Source organism: Capra hircus, chromosome 20 (genome assembly GCF_001704415.2).
Source record: "Capra hircus breed San Clemente chromosome 20, ASM170441v1, whole genome shotgun sequence".
NCBI lineage: Eukaryota > Metazoa > Chordata > Mammalia > Artiodactyla > Bovidae > Capra > Capra hircus.
The window spans coordinates 36042866-36061052 of record NC_030827.1 but is presented as its reverse complement, the minus strand read 5'-3'; the positions used below and the strand labels follow the sequence as shown (position 1 = coordinate 36061052).

The following is an 18187-nucleotide window of genomic DNA, read 5'->3' as shown; positions in this document are numbered from 1 at the left end:
CTCTAGTGGGTGTGTTGGGGGAACAGCACCTCCTTCCCATCATTGCTCCTTCTCTATCTGGCCTCCTGATATCAACCCTCTCATGTCAGGGGAGCCTCACTCTCCCTCCATGAAACCGGAGATGTTTTCCTTTAAAGGGCCTTTGTAAGTGTCCTGAAAGTCAGTTGGATCTATTGGGTCCTGACTCTGTTCAGTTCAGTTCAGTCAGTTTGGTCGCTCAGTCATGTTTGACTCTTTGTGACCCCATGGACTGCAGCATGCCAGGCTTTCCTGTCTATCACCAACTCCCAGAGTTTACCCAAACTCAAGTCTGTTGAGTCAAACTTGATGGCATCAGCCATCCAACCATCTCATCCTCTGTCATCCCCTTCTCCTCCTGCCTTCAATCTTTCCCAGCATCAGGGTCTTTTCTAATGAGTTGGTTCTTCACATCAGGTGGCAAAAGTATTGGAGTTACAGCTTCAGCATCAGTCCTTCCAATGAATAAGGGATGGAGGAGCCATCCTGGTCAACACAAGAGTCTGAAATGCAGTACTTAGATGCAATCTCAAAAACGACCGAATGACTCTGTTCAGGGCTGGGAAAATATAAACTCAGTGGAAGACATGCTTCTTGCTCTCCAACTGCCCACAGTCAAATTTGGTGACCAAAGCAGAAACATGGGAAATGATAGGGAGTCACTGTCGTCAGTAAGGACAGAATAATGTAAAACCTGAATGAAAGTGATGGGGTGGACAGGTAAAGTGGAGAAGGGGACAGAGAATGCATTTCTACCTCTGAGAGGTAAACGACTGGCCTTTAAAAAAATATTTTCTTTGAAAAGTGTTTTTTTAAAATGAGTCAGCGTTTTTAAGTTAGGAGATTTCAGATAAATTCTTGGAATTCTTGAAATCTCTGTGAATATATCCTCACCCCAGGCCCACAAGCCTGCTGGAGCTGAGCCGTCCACTGGGCTGTAAACTCCCCACGACACCCCAGACCCACCATTCCCTCCTGTCTCCCGTTCACCAAGGGAGAGAAGGCATTTATCAAGCCCTTATCCTGTCGTCATTTTAAAGCAGAGAAATGTATTTCTGGATTCAGGTAGACGCAAAAGTGGGAAAATGAAAGACTGCCTGAGAGAATGGTGGTTTCAGGAAAAAATACTGGGAGGTGGGTCGGCCCTCTCCACCCCACTTTACACTGTGTCTTCTTCCCGGCTTCTACAGGCTTAGGAGTTTGCGACCCCAGCCGGGTATGTCTGATGTTTGCTGACAAAGGGCTAGTGTGTGAGAAATGAGACAGCTCATGTCAAGACCCACTGTGGTTGTGAGTGCAACTCCAACCTTGGGTCCTCGGTCTGGTGGAGAAGTGCCAGCCCCGCTCTCATGTTGGATGTCTGCCTCTTTTCCAGGTCTTTTACTCTGAGGTCGGCGTAGACAAATCCCTGCAGGAGCGGTCCTACGGTGTGCCGCCCAGCCTGAATACCCCGACCTCTGTGAGTAGCTCCATCCCGGCAGCCCCCCAAAAGCATACCCTGTGAGTGACATTTCACTGATGTTCAGAAGGATTTCTAATTTGCTGTGTGTGTGCCGCTGTTATGTATAATAATAACAACTGCTTGTATAATCCTTTGGAATTTAGAATGTCTTTCTTGGCCGTAACCCCATCATATACATCTCTATCCTCAGAAAGGCAGCCATGTGAGGAATGTTTCCATGGACTCAGTCCACCCCATTTATCCTGCGAGAAAGCAGCCACCTTACAGCTGTTTTTTACCCCCCCTTCTTTTCTCTATAAAATTCAATTCTGTTTTTTTTTTATCTCAATAAAGCTTTATAAATAAATATGACACATTTGTATCTTCTCAACTGCCTGGAGACATAATGCAGAAGAAAATGATGTAATTGGAAATGTACATTCAAATGGCGCAAGTTGTTTGTTTTCCTTCTGCAGCCGGTATCCTGTCCTTCCACTAACCAACTGTGGGCTCTTCATCTATTTTTCTTCTGTTTCCTGTCAAGGTCTCTCGGGGTGAATTCCTCTGCCTTAGGCATGTTCTGTTTTCTTTTCTTTCACTTGCTGTCTCCTCCGTTCTACTGCAATTAATCTACAGACTAGAGCCTTTTTAATTGCTCTGCAAGGAGTTGGCATCAGTGCCCAGAATACTGCAGCTTTAACAGCACTGGTGGTGGAGGTGGTGTCTGTAACTCCTGTCTAGTAAATGCCTGCTGGGCGCTGCACCAAGAAACCTACTTGTCATCCGTGATGAGTAACCATCACTTACTGAGAATCTGTCACCTGCCAGCCACGCTCCCTCATGCTTTACATTGCTTTTGCCATTTAATCCTTACAACTATCCTGTGACCTGACAAGGATGCTGAGACTCAGAGAGGTGAAGTGACATTCTTCAGATCATACATTAGCAAGTAACAGTTGACTGTAAACCCAGGGCAGACTGCATTCTGAGCCCTGCCCTGGCTGTTTTTACCAGAGCACTCATGACTGAAAAATAAGAGATGCATGTCTTCAGCTGGCTTGTATTTTGCAGGCTGCTTTTATTCTCAGACTTTTGCTTAAGTACCCCTCAGTTGCCTCAGAAGCCCTCAGCCCCAGCCTCTGTGGTTTATTCTGTCCTAAGAGGGGGCAGTTGGGGTGGCCCCACCTGTCGTTGTTGTTCAGTCGCTCAGTCCTGTCTGACTCTTTGCAACCCCATGGACTGCAGCACACCAGGCTTCCCTGTCCTTTACTGTCTCCCAGAGTTTGTGCAAAGTCATGTCCATTGAGTCTATGATGCTATCTAACCATCTCATCTTCTGCCCCCACCTACTCCTTTGGCCTTCAGTCTTTCCCAGCATCAGGGTCTTCTATCAGGTGGCCAAAGTATTGGAATTTCAGCTTCAGCATCAGTCCTTCCAATGAATATTCAGGGTTGATTTCCTTTAAGATTGACAGATTTGATCTCCTTGCAGTCCAAGAGACTCTCAGGAGTCTTCTCCAGTACCACAATTCAAAAGCATAATTTTTTTGGCACTTGGCCTTCTTTATTAATTCTCACATTTGTACATGACTACTGGACAAAACCGTAGCTGTGACTACACAAAACTCTCTGAAAAGTGATGTCTCCGTTTTTTAATATGCTGTCTAGGTTTGTCATAGCTTTCCTTCCAGGGAGCAAGCATCTTTTAATTTTGTGGCTGCAGTCACCATCCAGTGATTTTGGAGCCCAAGAAAATAAAATCTGCTACTGTTTGCATTTTTTCTCCATCTATTTGCCATGAAGTGGTGGCCCCAGATGTCATGATCTTAATTTTTTTCATATTGAGTTTCAAGCCAGCTCTCCTCTTTCACTTTCATCAAGAGACTCTTTAGTTCCTCTTTGCTTTCTGTAATTAGAGTGGTATCATCTGCATATCTGAGATTGTTAATACTTCTCCTGGGAATCTTGATTTCCAGCTTGTGATTCATCTAGCCCGGCATTTTACGTGATTTACTCTGCATATAAGTTAAATAAACAGGATGACAATATACAGCCTTGACATACTCCTTTCCCAGTTTTGAACCGGTCAATTGTTCCATGTCTGTTGCTTCTTGACCTGCATACAGGTTTCTCAGGAGACAGGTAAGGTTGGACTATTACTCCCATCTCTTTAAGAACTTTCCAGAGTTTGTTGTGATCCACACACTCAAAGGCTTTATTCTTTCCATTAACTATACCTATGTGTTAGAATATGCTACCAACTTGTAGTATTTGATTACCTTGCTGATTTCAACAAATGTTCACAGTTGCCACTCTGCCCAGCACAATATCACATATGGTTGCTGTTCTTGGGCAGCTTTTGGGAAAATCACATTTATGCTGGGTCTCCCAGGTGGTGCTAGTGGTAAAGAACCCGCCTGCCAATGCAAGAGATGTAAGAGACATGGATTCGATCCCTGTGTAGGGAAGATCCCCGGAGAATGAAATGGCATCCTACTCCAGTATTCTTGCCTGGAGAATCCCATGGACAGAGGAGCCTGCCAGGCCACAGTCCATTGGGTGACAAAGAGTAGGAAGACTGAAGTAACTTAGCACATGCTCACACACCTTTACACTAGATAAAACAATTAGAGAGCAACGTGAGGCCAGATTTCATTCACATGCCACTTACCAGACAGACTGAGGTTGAGATTAGTGTAGGAACAGGTGTTCAAGAGGTAAAATTTGGGGCTGAGATTTGAAGCAGGGGCAGTTTCTGGAAAAGGCAAAGAAGACAGGGGACTTCAAATCATTTGAACCAAGGGACTGAACACTCAAGTGTGCATACACGTTCTTGTGCTTGTGTGTTTGGGTGGGGGAGGGGGGATTGCAGAATACACAGAGCGGAGAGAGGAAACGATGATTAGCGATAAAGGCAATGAGTCAGGAAGGGGGAGGGAAGAGGTCTGGTATAGCAGAGTGGGCTGACATGCATTCAGATTCCTGTATGATAACAAACCATCTGGGTGACCTTACTGGGTCTCAGCTTCCTCATCAACAGAACAGGGATTTGAATAGGATCTGTATCATGGGTAGTGTGTCTGTGGTTCCCAGCTTGTGTACTATGGTACTTCAGGGCTCTGCAGCAAACTCACAGGGGCCTTGTGGAATATTTGAATGTTGCATGGGAAATAGCAACATCTGTGTAAACTTCCACTACCAAATCTTTGGGGTATAGCTATTGAATAAACGGAACTGTTAGGGAGTTTTTTTCTGGATTGGTGGTGCTGCTAATCCAGTATTATTTTATACTGAGAACAGAAAAAGTTTGAGACCCTCTGTACTCGCATCATCCTACAGAGTAAGGATGTTGTGGACATTAAACAAGGTCATGGTCCTAGAACCCTCAGCACCACACCTGGCGCAGAAGGACTGAGTGAGGGTTGGAGAGAATCCACATTGCCAAGGCGTGTGTTTGCTGCCCTTGACTGCACATGGCGGAAGCTCAGCTACTCTACGGGTTCATTTTAGTTCCTGTGAGCTTTACTACTTCTCCTTTTCATATTGTTTTTTTTTCTTCCTCTCCAGGGACGATTGGATCATCAGATGATTTTTGTAAGTATGCTTCAAAAAGTTAAACCCTTGCCCCAACCCAGGAGTCAGGCGGTCTCTTTTCATCAAAATGTCTATTTTTCCTGCATCTTCCTCATCGATTAAGGCCCACAGAGAGTGCTTGGTTCTAGTGGAAGCAGCAAAGGCTGGGCATATGGGTGAATTTTTAATCATTTAGAAAGAAATGGCTTGTATTTCACCTGGAAGAGTAAAGTTAAAGCAATATTTTTAAAGTTTGAAGTAATTTAAGTTCAGTTCCCAAAGTGAAAAAGACTGAAAAGGAGAGAAAATATTTAGTCAGCAAGCCCCCTCCTGCAGGAAGTGCGCCCCTCCCCCCTCCCCCCTTTCTTCTTTCCTCACTTTCTCTAACAATTCTAGATCTTGTCAATGAGACCGGACTGGGCACCTAAACCTGGTTGATTGACTTTCTGAACTGATTGCCAGACAGAGGATTGGGTTGACAAATGGTTAGTCTGATTCAAATGAAGAATTAACCAAAATAACCTGGTGGTTGCTGCTGCTGCTGCTGCTGCTGCTAAGTCGCTTCAGTCGTGTCCGACTCTGTGCAACCCCATAGATGGCAACTCACCAGGCTCCCCCGTTCCTGGGATTCTCCAGGCAAGAACACTGGAGTGGGTTGCCATTTCCTTCTCCAGTGCATGAAAGTGAAGTCGCTCAGTCACGTCCAACTCTTATCGACCCCCTGGACTGCAGCCTACCAGGCTCCTCCATCCATGGGATTCTCCAGGCAAGAGTACTGGAGTGGGTTGCTATTGCCTTCTCCATAACCTGGTGGAGTAGGTGGAATTCTGATATTTTCTCTGATACTCTGCCTATGTAAAAGCTTCTGATTTGGTTAGCATTTGGTATCCACACTTTTTAATCCCATGGACAGAATAGGCTGGTGGTCTACAGTCCTGAGGGTTGCAAAGAGATAGACACGACTGAAGCAACTTAGTACCCATGCACACACCATCAGTTAAAAATTATTTAAACATATACCAGAGTACCAATATATGTAAGTATTTGTAAATTATATATCTGCTACTCTACTAATATATTGTGCACATTCTAAAATCCTACCAAATTTTAAATGAGGAGATAAAATAGAAAGTGCTTATGTTTTCTTTGGGTATTTCAGTAAATTTTGTCTTGCTAACCAAGGGGGAATAAACCATCACCCTGCTCTGGATTTCACTGGTCTGGCTGACCCAGAATAGTGATGCTATTTGGGTTTTACCCAAGGTTAAGGGATAAAGCAGACAGGAATCATGGGGCTTGCATCTGGTCCCAGCTCTGTCACTAGAACAAGGGTATCCGTGGGAAAGTCTCTGAGCCCCTGTAAACATCTCTTAACTATGAAACAAAGGGGCTGAGGGTTTCCACCTGAGGGTTTTCTTTGTTCCCTGTGGCATATGGAAACATCTGGGCATTCTAGCGATCAAGCCTCAGGGATACTGACTGTCCTGCAATAAGGATAGATCCATATGAGGGAGGTTTGTTCAGCCCCAAAGCCAATGCTGCCCTTCTTGGAAAACCCAAATGATACTCTTTCTGTGACCACTCAGGAAATGGAAATCCTTCCAACTCTTCCCCCAACTCTGGCCTGCCCTGCCTTCCTTGGGACCTTTGAAAGAAGGCTGTTTGGGAGATAACCCTTTTCTATTTCCCTGTGCCTCCCATCTAATGATGCTAAATATTCCCAACTTCTATTAAGAAAACCAAAGCACAGATTTGACTTGCGAAGTCAAATGTGATGTTGAATCCAAGGTCACTAGCCACTAGTGAAGGTTATTTTAAAATAATTGTAGAATTTCCGTGTTGAAACCCTGGCCTGGAGAAGTTAAGTGGAGTCCCTGAAACCACACAGCTCTTTGGCTGCAGAGCCTGGGTCTCCGGGCCCCTAGTCCAGCACTCTCCCACTTCATGCCGCCTCTCTGCTGTGCTCACTGGATGCCCTCCTGTAGGGACAACCTGACCAGACTAGTGCACAAGGCAACATCCAACTTCATTTCTGAAAACAAATGACTTGGTTTTCCAGCAGTAGAAAAAAAGTACAGCATGAATGGGGTTAAAGGTGAGGTCTGATTTAGGGTCAGAGATTTACGTTCGGAACCATTTAATACAGTTTCCTCACTGCACAGCAAACAGGGATTCAGTTGAGAATAGTTCTGTCTTTTCAGGGGCTCCTCTTACATAGCTATCCAGGCTGTTTTTGTACATTGGGTCTAGTATGAAGCAGGATGAAAGTTTAGCAGTCCCCAACCCAAGGGTAAAGGGTGGCTCAAGGGTAAAGAATCTGCCTGCCAGCGCAGGAGACGTGGGTTTGATCCCTGGGTTGGGAAGATTCCCTGGAGAAGGAAATGACAACCTACTCCAGTATTCTTGCCTGGAAAATTCCATGGACAGACAAGCCTGGCAGGCTATAGTTCACAGGGTTGCAAAGATGAGCAACACAGGAGCATGAGACAAACACAAAATAAAGCTATTTTGCAGTGCGCCCATCTTCACTCTCTCTCTAAGGAAAGTATGGGAGGGGCCGGAGGAGACTGGAATTCATTCAGGCTTCTACTCCAGGAAAGCAATTTCTTTCTCTTTGTTTTTCACCGTTCTGTGGAGAAGGAGGTCCAAGAGAGAGAATTATTTTGACTCATTTTCAAACTTCCACAAGACAACAAAACACTTTGTTTTTCTACTTTGAAAAGGGTATATTTAGCATCTTATCTAGTTTGACGCAAGGCTCAAGTAGTTGCCATGAGACATTTAAGGACAGCAATGGAAAGATTTGTGGAATTATGCAGCATTTTGCTAAAGAATTCAAGGGTTATCACAAGTCATACTATTCTGAGGGATTCCATTTGGAAGGAGAGATGCAAGAGGAAGAAGAGATGATTAAGGCACTGAATCCAGCTGCTTTTTTAATAACCCCAGCTACTCAGTCCCCTTGACCTCACTCCCTTATGCTCACCTACCAGCCTGTCAGCTCAGGAAAGGACCAGAAAAGACTGGAAATAATTTCTGGGAGGGTAACAATTCACCTTTCAGAATATACCTGGGCTAAAGGTCATACCAATAATTCCATGTTTAACAAAAAATTTAGTTGTTTTCTCATCCACATTAAGAACTTCTATTAGTGTAATTTCCCTTGATTTTTAATGATCACTTTTACATTTCTGATAACATAAATTTCCTTGTTTACAGATAAAGTAATCTGATCTTTGGTGTCTATGTTATAAAATTTTGTCCATTTAAATATTATTTAATATTTTTCATTCATGTATTATCCAATTAGAACTTTGTTCATGGAGTCAAACAAAGCAGGGTTCAAATCCCCACTTTGCCACTTAATAAATATACAACCTTGAGCAAATCATTCACTTTTTCAGAATTCAGTTTTCTCCTCTGGAAATGAAAATAAGAGTGATACCCACCTCACAGGGCTGATGGAAGAATTAAATCAGGCTCTGTATGTTTCTGGAGCAGAGGAAACACTCAATAAATGGTAATTAATGGTAGCTGTGTTTGATATTGATGCATAGCTAATATCTGCAGTAGTTTATAAAACCACATCACCACCCCCATACTTCATACAGTGTAGTAACTTCACGGGAGGAAAGAATGGTAAACCAAAAGCCCGTGAGAGCATTGGATTGGTTTGAAAGTGTATTTCTGCTTCTCTGGGAAGAACCTGGGAGTGGCAGTTGGGAGAGGAGCGAGAGAGCAGTCTTGTTACACCTGCTGCCTCCAGCCTCTTAGCCACCCAGCTTGACATGCATCAGGAGACAGATGGTAGAACTGGGATGCACAGATGCAGAGAATTAGAGCAAGGGTGAGGGTGGGGGCCCTGAGGCTGGGAAAACAGGACCATATGTTCAGCAAAGACCCTCATGCAGTTACACGTAGGATGGAGTCATTGGGGAGAGAATAGGATGGAGTCATTGGGGAGAGAAGGGACGGAAGATGGGAGACACACACCTGCCCTGGAGGCTGTAGAAATGGCCCAAGTAAGGATTCAAGGGAAATGAAAGGAGGGAGCAGGTCCAGAAGGCGTGTGGATGTGGCTGGGGACAGACTGATAAAAGGAAGTCAGCCTTGTCTCTGTATTACTAACTCCAGGTCTAGGGCAGAGACACAGAAGCTGATGATCCAGTCGGAGGGGTTGTTAGGAGAAGCTGGTTCTTGATGAGGTGATCTGTTTATGGCAGACGCCTTGGTTTCATTTCTTTCATTCATTCACTAGTTGTCCATGTATTCATTCATCATAAGAGCATTGCTTGGAACTTTGCTCCGTGTCTGGCAATGCTGTTCTAAGCTTTGGCATGCCAGAGGAATACGAACTTGTCTTGTGCCCTCCAGCGGGTGGGGAGAAGGTGACCAATAAGCAATTACAGTCTAAGGTGAGTGTTGCTACATTGAGGTACACCAAGGGCACCAGGGAGGCATAGAGGAGGGACACCTAACCAGACTGGGGTCGGGGGGCCAGAGAAATGAGGTAATGTCTCAGCTGAACTGAGTCATGAAGGATAAGCCAGGCAGACATGGAGAGAAGGGCATTTCTCACAGAGGGGGCCGCAGGTTCAAAGGCCCCGAGGCAAGGAATTGAATGGCATAAATTTGAGCCCTGCCAAGTTCTTCAGTATGACTGGAATGCAGAATGTAAGGAAAGACGGTGGCATGAGATGATGCTGGAAGAATAACCCAGGGGACGCAAAGATGGTATCGTAAGTGGAACGTGACGTGATCGGATTTGGGGTTTAAGAGAACTGCTCTCGCAGTGTGGAGTCCAGATTGGATGTGCAGAAAGTTTTGGAGGCTGGGAGAGTCAGAGGCATTGCCGTCACTATGGGGACTTGGACTTAAATGGCTGTGAAGGTTAAACTACATGGACAGATTCGTGTGACCTGAAAGAGTATTGGTACTCGATTGAATGGTGGTCAGAGAGCAGGGGTGAGCAAGTGTTGAGAATTTCTGGTTTGGGTGATGAGGGAGAGAATACAACAGTGAAGCAGTTTTCTGTTTTGTTTTTGGTGGTTGCAGGAGAAGTGATTAGGTGAGCTTTGGTTATGTTGAACTTGAGTTGCGTGGTTGTTGAGTAGAGAAGCTCAAGAGGCAGTCATAAACTCATGACGAGATCAAGAGGCAGCTTGGAGCTGGGGATGGAGGGGGGTGTCCTTCGAAGGTGTCAGAAGCTACAGGACTAGTAGATGAGCTCGCCTAAAGAAGGCTACAGAGTGAGAGGAGATGGTGAGGGGTGAACTTCTGGGAAAGACCAGCACCGAAGGGGCCAGCCGAGAATGGGGAGTAGGTGAGGGATACTTGAAAAGAGAAACAAAAGAAGTAGAAAGAGACAGGGAGGAACAGACATGGTTTCCAAGGGAACCAAGATATTTAAGAGGCAAGGGTGGGTCACAGTATTGAAAGCTGCAAAAAGTCGAGTAAAGATGGAGACATCCCCACTTGATGGACTGCAGAGTTGTTGTGGCGACTTTGGTAGAAATATCTCAGTCGTTTGCAGCGAGGAGAGGCCAGATGGGAGCAGGGTGAGGAGGGAACAGGAGGTGAGGAAGTGGAGACAAGGCCAGGAGGGTTTTGTCTCTGGAGAGGTGAGAGGGGCGCATGCGTGGTGGTGAAGAATTGATTGCTTTGAAGATGAGAGTGACTTGAGCACAGTAATGAAGGATCTGGTAGGTAAGGGAGAGGCTGTAGATACAGGAGGGAGAGAGGAGGGGAGACACGTGGAACTCAGGTCAGGCGAGCCCAGGACCAGTGGTTCACAAACCTGGCTGCCCATATTAGCATTGCCTGGAGAGCTTTAAATAGACTCAGGCCTGCTGCCCAGAAGTTCTGATTTAAGTGGTCTGGAGTAGCATCTAGCATTGGTATTTTATTTTTAGATCTTTGAGTGATTTTAAAATGTTTTCAGGGTTAAGGGCTACTGTAGTAAGTATTCAATAATTATTTGTTGAATCTTTTAAAAAAGTTTTGTTGATCTATTGATTAGTTCTCCTTATCAACAATGAATAGTGAGTCATTTGCAGGGGATGTTGTAAAGAAATATAAGACAGGATGCCTGCTCTCAAGTGGCTTGTAATCCCATGGGAGAAATAATAAAAATTTTAATACACGGAAGTGCTAATTTAGTGGTGTAACACTTAGTGGGGTAAGATTGAGTCTGTGTGGTCAGATGTCAAGGGGATAGTTGGGCCTTAGAAGTGGTAGGACCTAGGTAAGTGGAGAAGAGGAGGAGTTTTAACGTCCAAGACAATAATCATTACAATCCTGCTTTTTGAGGACGGCCTTGGAACCAGCGACTTTACACACATTACCCCAAATGCTATAACTGTGCAAGATAATTATCCATCATCCCCATTTACAGAGGAAAAAAATGATGCTCTGGGTATTTAATATGAAGGCCACAGCTAACAATAAGTGTCAGAGTCAGGATGCAAGCCCAGGACTGATAGATTCCATGTCAGTATCATTTTCACTACAATGTGCTGAGACCATTGTGACCTAGGCTCCCACTTACTGAAGCCTCCAGTTGGGGCATCCCTGGTGGCTCAGATGCTTAAGAATCTACCTGTAATGCAGGAGACTTGGGTTTGATCCCTGGGTCAGGAAGATCCTTTGGAAAAAGGATTGGCTACCCACTCCAGTATTCTTGCCTGAAGAGCTCCATGGACAGAGGATCCTGGAGAGCTGCAGTCCAGAACATTGCGCAGAGTCAGACATGACTGAGCGACTAAGCATACACAAGCCTCAAGATGGTGTGGGTCCACTTCAACTGGGGCTTCTTGGTCAAGGCTTCTGGGCAGGTGAAGTTCACACACACACATTCCTCATCAGTCCTAGTGGTTTTCAATGTGAAAGTGTTAGTCGCTCAGTTATGTCCAACTCTGTGACCCCCTGGACTGTAGCTTGCCACCATGACCCACCAGCAGCATCACTTGGGAACTTCTCAAGAATGCAGATTCTCAGATGCTTCCCAGATTTACTGAATCAGAGACTCTGGGGGCCAGGCTTAGCAGTTTGTTTTAAGAGGCCCTCATGGTGATTCTGATGCAATTTGGGAACCAGAGTTTGAGTCCCTCCTTTATGGATGCAAATCAAGGCCTCAGTTTGCTGTTGTGGCTAGTACCTGAGCATCGGTGATATGCAAATGGAAAGAAAGGGCTGGGGGATTCCAGCCCTGGAAAAGATCCTTAGCTGAATTCCAGCAGCCTAGTACTCTTATTGAAGAACTCAGATGTTAAGCAACAGCTGATAAGGTGAATGAGCCCTAGTTCTAGGACAGTGTATACATTCCAATAAAACATAATTCACTAGGCTTTGGAAATACGTCATGGTGCTTTTCTCTTTGCAAATTAAAATACTTGGCCAATCCTAGAGAAAGCAAAGGACTTCCCAGGTAGCTCTAGGAGTAAAGAACCTGCCTCCGAATGCAGGAGACATAAGAGACGTGGATTTGATCCCTGGGTCGAGAAGATCTCCTGGAGGAGGGCACAACCACCCACTGCAGTATTCTTGCCTGGAGAATCCCATGGACAGAGGAGCCTGGCGGGCTACAGTCCATAGGGTTGTGCCGAGGCGGACATGACTGAGATGACTTAGTACGTGTGCACACAGAGAGAGCAAAACAATCTCCCAAGCAAATTTCACAAGGGCCTCAAGATGCAACCTTCATGGAAATTGTCTGGTTTGCCTCAAAGGAACTTCTGATCATTGATACATTTCATGTTTGGTCATCTACAGGAGGAAGTGATCGGAGATTTGAAACCAGGCACTGAATACCGCGTGAACATGGCAGCTTACAGCCAGACTGGCAAAGGGCGGCTTAGCTCTCCTCAGCATGTTACCACTTTGCCCCAAGGTAAAATGGGTCTGATTCATTAATAATAAGAACTGTTATTTAGGGCTGTTCATTCATTCCTCCATTCAGTATATACCAATGAGGACCGACTCTGTGCCAGGCATTGTGCTACACTAGACTCTGGGAATTCAGTGGTGAACAAAAACAGGCACAGCCCCCGCCCTCTTAAAACTTGGCGGGATGGGTAAAGATATTATCTATTTAGTGTATAGATAGTGACAAGTGTTTTCCAACATGCTATAAGATCTTCTTTTGTAAGATCTGATGTAGAGGTGCAGTAAGAATTCTCTAAAGACATAACTACTAAGTAGAGATCTGATAAGTAAGTGGGAATTAGGAAGGTGAGGAAGAGGGGTGGGAAAAGAGATTTTACAGGCCAGAGAAATCTAACAAAGGCTCATTGAGTGGTGGTGCGGTGGGTACTTGGGGACAAAGGTGGTCTGAAAGCATCGTTGCTCTCAGGAGCTCCCTGGGGAGGGAGAGGTTAGCATGTAACTCAGTGTATCTGAGTCCACTCACGGCTCTGGAGCACTCAGAGGGAGCACTTCCTCACCCCAAGTCTTAGGAGGGTTTCAGAGAGAACCATATCTTTGGCCTGGCTTTTGAAAAGTTCATAGGATTTTGCTAGGAAGAGGAGGCAGGAATAATATTTCTGGCTGAAGCCACAGTGTAAAGCTGGCAGATGTGAAAGTCTGGATATGAAAATAGTAATAGCAGTGACCTTGGGGGGATAGAATCATCCTACGTCTTCACACATGAGAGCTTTTCCAGATGTCTTACCATCGGTATGTATGCTGGTGATGGGGGTGGGGGGAAGGGAGGAGGTCCACACACAGAAGAGTGGAAAGTAAGTGCCATTACATTAAGCATTTAATTTTCTTCATAAGTAAATATCAAGGGGCTTCCCTGATAGCTCAGTTGGTAAAGAATCCGCCTACAGTGCAGGAGACCCCAGTTCAATTCCTGGGTTGAGAAGATTTGCTGGAGCAGGGATAGGCTACCCACTCCAGTATTCTTGGGCTTCCCTTGTGGCCCAGCTGGTAAAGAAACTGCCTGCAATGCAGGAGACCTGGGTTCGATCCCTGGGTTGGGAAGATCCCCTGGAGAAGGGAAAGGCTACCCCCCCTCCAGTATTCTGGCCTGGAGAATTCCATGGACTGTATAGTCCATGGGGTCGCAAAGAGTTGGACATGACTGAGCTGCTTTCACTTTCAAGTAAATATCAATTCCAACACACGCACAGAGGTCTTAAAGGGTACACAACACTGTATGTCCTGGGGTCAATAGTCTGCACATAATTTAATTTAGTTGGATTTCCAACCAGGGGTGCTTGGGGAGGAAGGGAAGATCAGCTCTCATTGATAAACCTTTTACGAATCCAGTGGAGAATCCAGTTATGATCTGGGCGTGTATGCTTATTTTGGTTTGGACTTTGAGTGGCTGTTCTGAACAGAGATGTTTAGGTTGTAGAAAGTACATGTTTTTTAGATACATGAAACCTCTCCAGCAGCAAAGACTACAGCCAACTCCAGTTTGCTGTCCTGCCTAGATTCCTGCCTGCCTCCAACAGCACCCCAGCAGCCGCACGTCATTGTGGTTTCTGATTCCGAGGTGGCCCTGTCTTGGAAACCTGGAGAAAGTGAAGGAAGCTCTCCTATTCAGTACTATTCTGTGGAATTCACCAGGTAAGTCTGTGTGTCACATTCAGAAGCCAAATGTATTGACTGCAGGTATTCCAAACACCATAGAAATCTCCGTTGCCTGTGTATTGAAGAGATGACAAAGGCTTGGAAATCTGACTTGGGCCAACAGCAGTCTCTAGCCTTCTTCGATGGTGGGTCATCTGGTAAACCTATCGGTACTCACCTCTTCCCCATTTCCCTGCCTCAGTCAGACTGTCCTAGGCTCGGAAAACTCCCGAGGTACCACTGCCAACAAGCTTTGCAAGCTCACCACTGCATTTCAAGCTCAAAACGTAACTCCCTGGCTCTGAAATACTATGACTGAAGTGTATGTTTGATGGTGACTTTTCTCGAGGGAGAGGAAAAAAAAAACAAACCAACACCTTTAAAAGCAAGTGCAGGGGATTGTTTTCTTTACATCCATACTGCTGTGGGGCAAGGTTCTTGGTGTGGTTTCAGCTTTTTTCTCTCACCTACTTCTCCAGCTCTCATACTCAGCTCATCAGAGAGTTGAGGAGTGATTAGAAGTTCTTCTAAGAACTTACAGGTGTAGAAACATGGCTTCTCAATGCTGCTATGTAATTTTAAGCAAAAACAAAAACCAGAACACCCCAACCAACCAATGAGCAAAAGCAAATCTCTGTCTAGGATTCTTCCTTTGAGCTCCAGTTGCTGCTGAATTTTGAGTGGAGCACCTAGCTGAGGAAAGCAAAGTTTGTGGAGTTGGTGTTCTCTACCTTAAAAGTGACAGGGTTTGTCTGAGGCCAGTTGCTTCATGGATTCATAAAGAGACTTGTTTAGCACCTCACTCCCAAGGCTCTCTGAAGCTGGGACAGAGGATTCTGCTGATTTGATTAGCTCTGCTTCTGTTTCTTGACTTCCTCGCCTGTTTTTTGGTAGTAGAAAACAGATATTTGTTTCTTCAGAGAAGCCCTGCACTGAGTCTCTTTAAGGCTTGAGTACAGAGCTCATTTCAGGAGGGACTTACTGAACTGCAAGTGGCAGGAGCTTGAAAGATGAGACCGTAATGTACCGGTCCCTGTGACGGTCAAGCCCTGTGACAAACCTAAATTCGAGGAAGACGAACTCCGTGTCACATCAGCAGTCTGTCTCCCTCCATCTCTGTGCTGTGTTTCTCCCTTTATTGGCTTTATTTTCAGGCTCTTTCAACAGTGTGGCAAGATGGCCATCAGGCACTGAAAGCTTGCTGTCTACTAGCCTGGCTCCCCACTGGAGAAGAGTGAGTCTTTCTCAGTGGACCCATTAGAGCCATAGGATTTATTCTAGTTGTCCAAGCTCCGGGCCCAATCATAGTGGCCAAGGAGAAAAGTATCCTAATTAGTCAGGCACTTAAATTCTGAGTTCTGGAACTAAGGACTGGTGGGTCACTCAGATCTGAAGTATACGAATTGAGGGTTCCTTAAGGTTGCATCCTTAAAGGAAAATTGTGCAATTAATGGAAAAGGGAGGAACAGATGCTGGGAAAATTTAAAAATAAACAAAAGATGCTCTCAGCAAAGCTCCAGACCAATGCCCTTCATTGAAGATAATCTACAATCCTGCTGTTGAACAGATATGGTAGGCAAAGCCCGGAATGTGCCTGGAGTAGAAAGATTCTAAGCCTGGTTCAAATAGTAGTAAAACTGCAACAATAGAAGATCTTAAAATTTAGCTTTCTCATCTGTAAACTTTATAATTTCTATTTTACTTGTCCAACGCAAGCAAAGAAAAATGTAATACTTTCAAATTTTGAAAAATGTGCAATGTTTTTCATAGTAGCCCAGCAGATCATCTCTGTAACTTCCAGCAAAGATGATGGCTATCATTTACTGCTAATTTTGTGGTAAAACCTGTGTTTTTTAAAAATTTAAGTCTGACATATTGGTAAAAGGTGAAAATTACAGTTTCTTGACCTGTATGTGGGTTTCCCAGGTGGTTTAGTGGTAAAGAATGTTTGATCCCTTGGTCGGGAAGATCCCCTGGAGAAGGAAATGGCAACCCACTCCAGTATTCTTGCCTGGGAAATCCCATGGGCAGAGGAGCCTTGTGGGCTACAGCCCATGGGGTTGCAAAAGAGTTGAGCATGACTTAGGGACTAAACAACAACAGCCTGTGCCAACAAATGAAAAGTAGAATATGGAGGATGGATTTAGAACCAGAACTGGAAGGGAGTGCTTGCTGCCTCTTCTGCCACCAGCAGGGGGCACTGTGTAAGTCACTTTGCCTCCTTCAGCCATACACAATGGCTTCTAAGGTTGAAGTCTCCAAAAGGAGAATGTTTTAAGAGGACTTTGGTAAAAATAGATTTATTTGGAAGAGGGAATGAGAAAGTCAGGAGGGGGATGGAGGACATATGACTTGTGTTAGAGAAGTCACTTCTACAGGCAATGAGGTGTCTAAAGGGATCTGACTCCATGGAGTTCTCTTTGGAGCACAGATTTCCTCTTGAATTTGCTTATCAAAAAGACAGGAGCCATTTTTCCCTGGTAAAACTTCCCACCCTTCCAGGCTTGGCTGGCCTGTGGATTAAGGAGGTAGGTCTAGGGATCGAAGGAGCAGAGACATGAGCACGGTGTATGCTTTTTTTCTATGCTGGCCTCGAGAGGCAAGTTGGGCTCACAGGAAACTGTATCGCAGCTGCTGCTGAATCAGAACAAGGGCAGGTGACACAGGCCGCAAAAGCATTGACTATGATGTCCTTATACGGGTGATAAATAAATAAATATGGGTGACAGCTTCTTCCCACCTTATAGTGCATCATGAGGAGGACCAAGTAAATTCACATACGAGAAAGAACTTTGTAGATGTCAAAAATCTAAACAAGTGTAAGGTGTATATGGGTGTTATGCACCTACGTTTAAAAATTATAATTCTTCTCCAACAAAAAATGCATCTTAACATTGAGAATGTTATTACCTCGAACAGTTGAGGGACTCAGGCTCCAGATTCTATGTATAAATATTTTAAAGGTATATACTGTTTTAACAAACTGTTAATTTTTTTTTTTTTAATGTTTATCTTAACAAGTATGTCTTTACAATGTCCTGGAAAGCTAGGTTCAAACTGAAGTGTTCCAAATGGAATATGGTGGAATGGGGAAAGCTAGCTTCTGGTTCCAGCTCCTAAACTAGGGATTCTGCTTCTGTTCTCTCTTCCGAATATGTACTCTTAGTCAAGTTAGTTTATCTCAGAACCTCCATCTCCTCGTCTGTAATATTAAGCTAATGTGACCTTCATTGAAGAATTGTTGCTTATAGTCTTCAAAAAGTTTATTTATAGTAGACATTCTGTATCTGTTTCCTTTTCCTCATGCAACTATTTCCCCTTTACAAAGAAAGAAATTGGGACTCAGTTGCTTAAGCTGATTTGCCAAGGTAAAATGACAAAATGAAAATTAAACTTCAACTCTCCTGATTTCCAGCCCAGTGCTTTTTCTGCAAAGCCCCACATCCTCTTTGCGTGTGTGATCCACCTTTGGAGAGGTATGCATGGACTCAGCCCGCCTGGAGCCCTGTTGGCTGAGGAAATGGGAAGCCTAATCTTAGGCTGCTGTTTGCTGTTATTCCAGAAGGAAAGCTCTCGCAT

The 18187-nt window shown here is 44.7% G+C and overlaps 1 protein-coding gene across 4 annotated transcripts in view; it reads left to right on the top strand.

Moving 5' to 3' along the window:
* The window catches only part of EGFLAM (EGF like, fibronectin type III and laminin G domains), a 189109-nt gene that overhangs the window by 67014 nt on the left and 103908 nt on the right, over positions 1-18187 (top strand). Inside the window, exons 1-5 of one of the 4 annotated variants that reach the window (XM_018065632.1) lie at positions 563-1083; positions 1394-1477; positions 5027-5053; positions 12803-12920; positions 14431-14605. In XM_018065632.1, the coding sequence (XP_017921121.1) occupies positions 1066-1083; positions 1394-1477; positions 5027-5053; positions 12803-12920; positions 14431-14605 (422 nt within the window). In that variant the 5' untranslated portion in view covers positions 563-1065. Of the gene's footprint in view, positions 1-562; positions 1084-1181; positions 1235-1393; positions 1478-5026; positions 5054-12802; positions 12921-14430; positions 14606-18187 lie in introns of those variants that run through there. The other 3 variants (XM_018065633.1, XM_005694776.3, XM_018065631.1) reach the window with 3 other exon arrangements.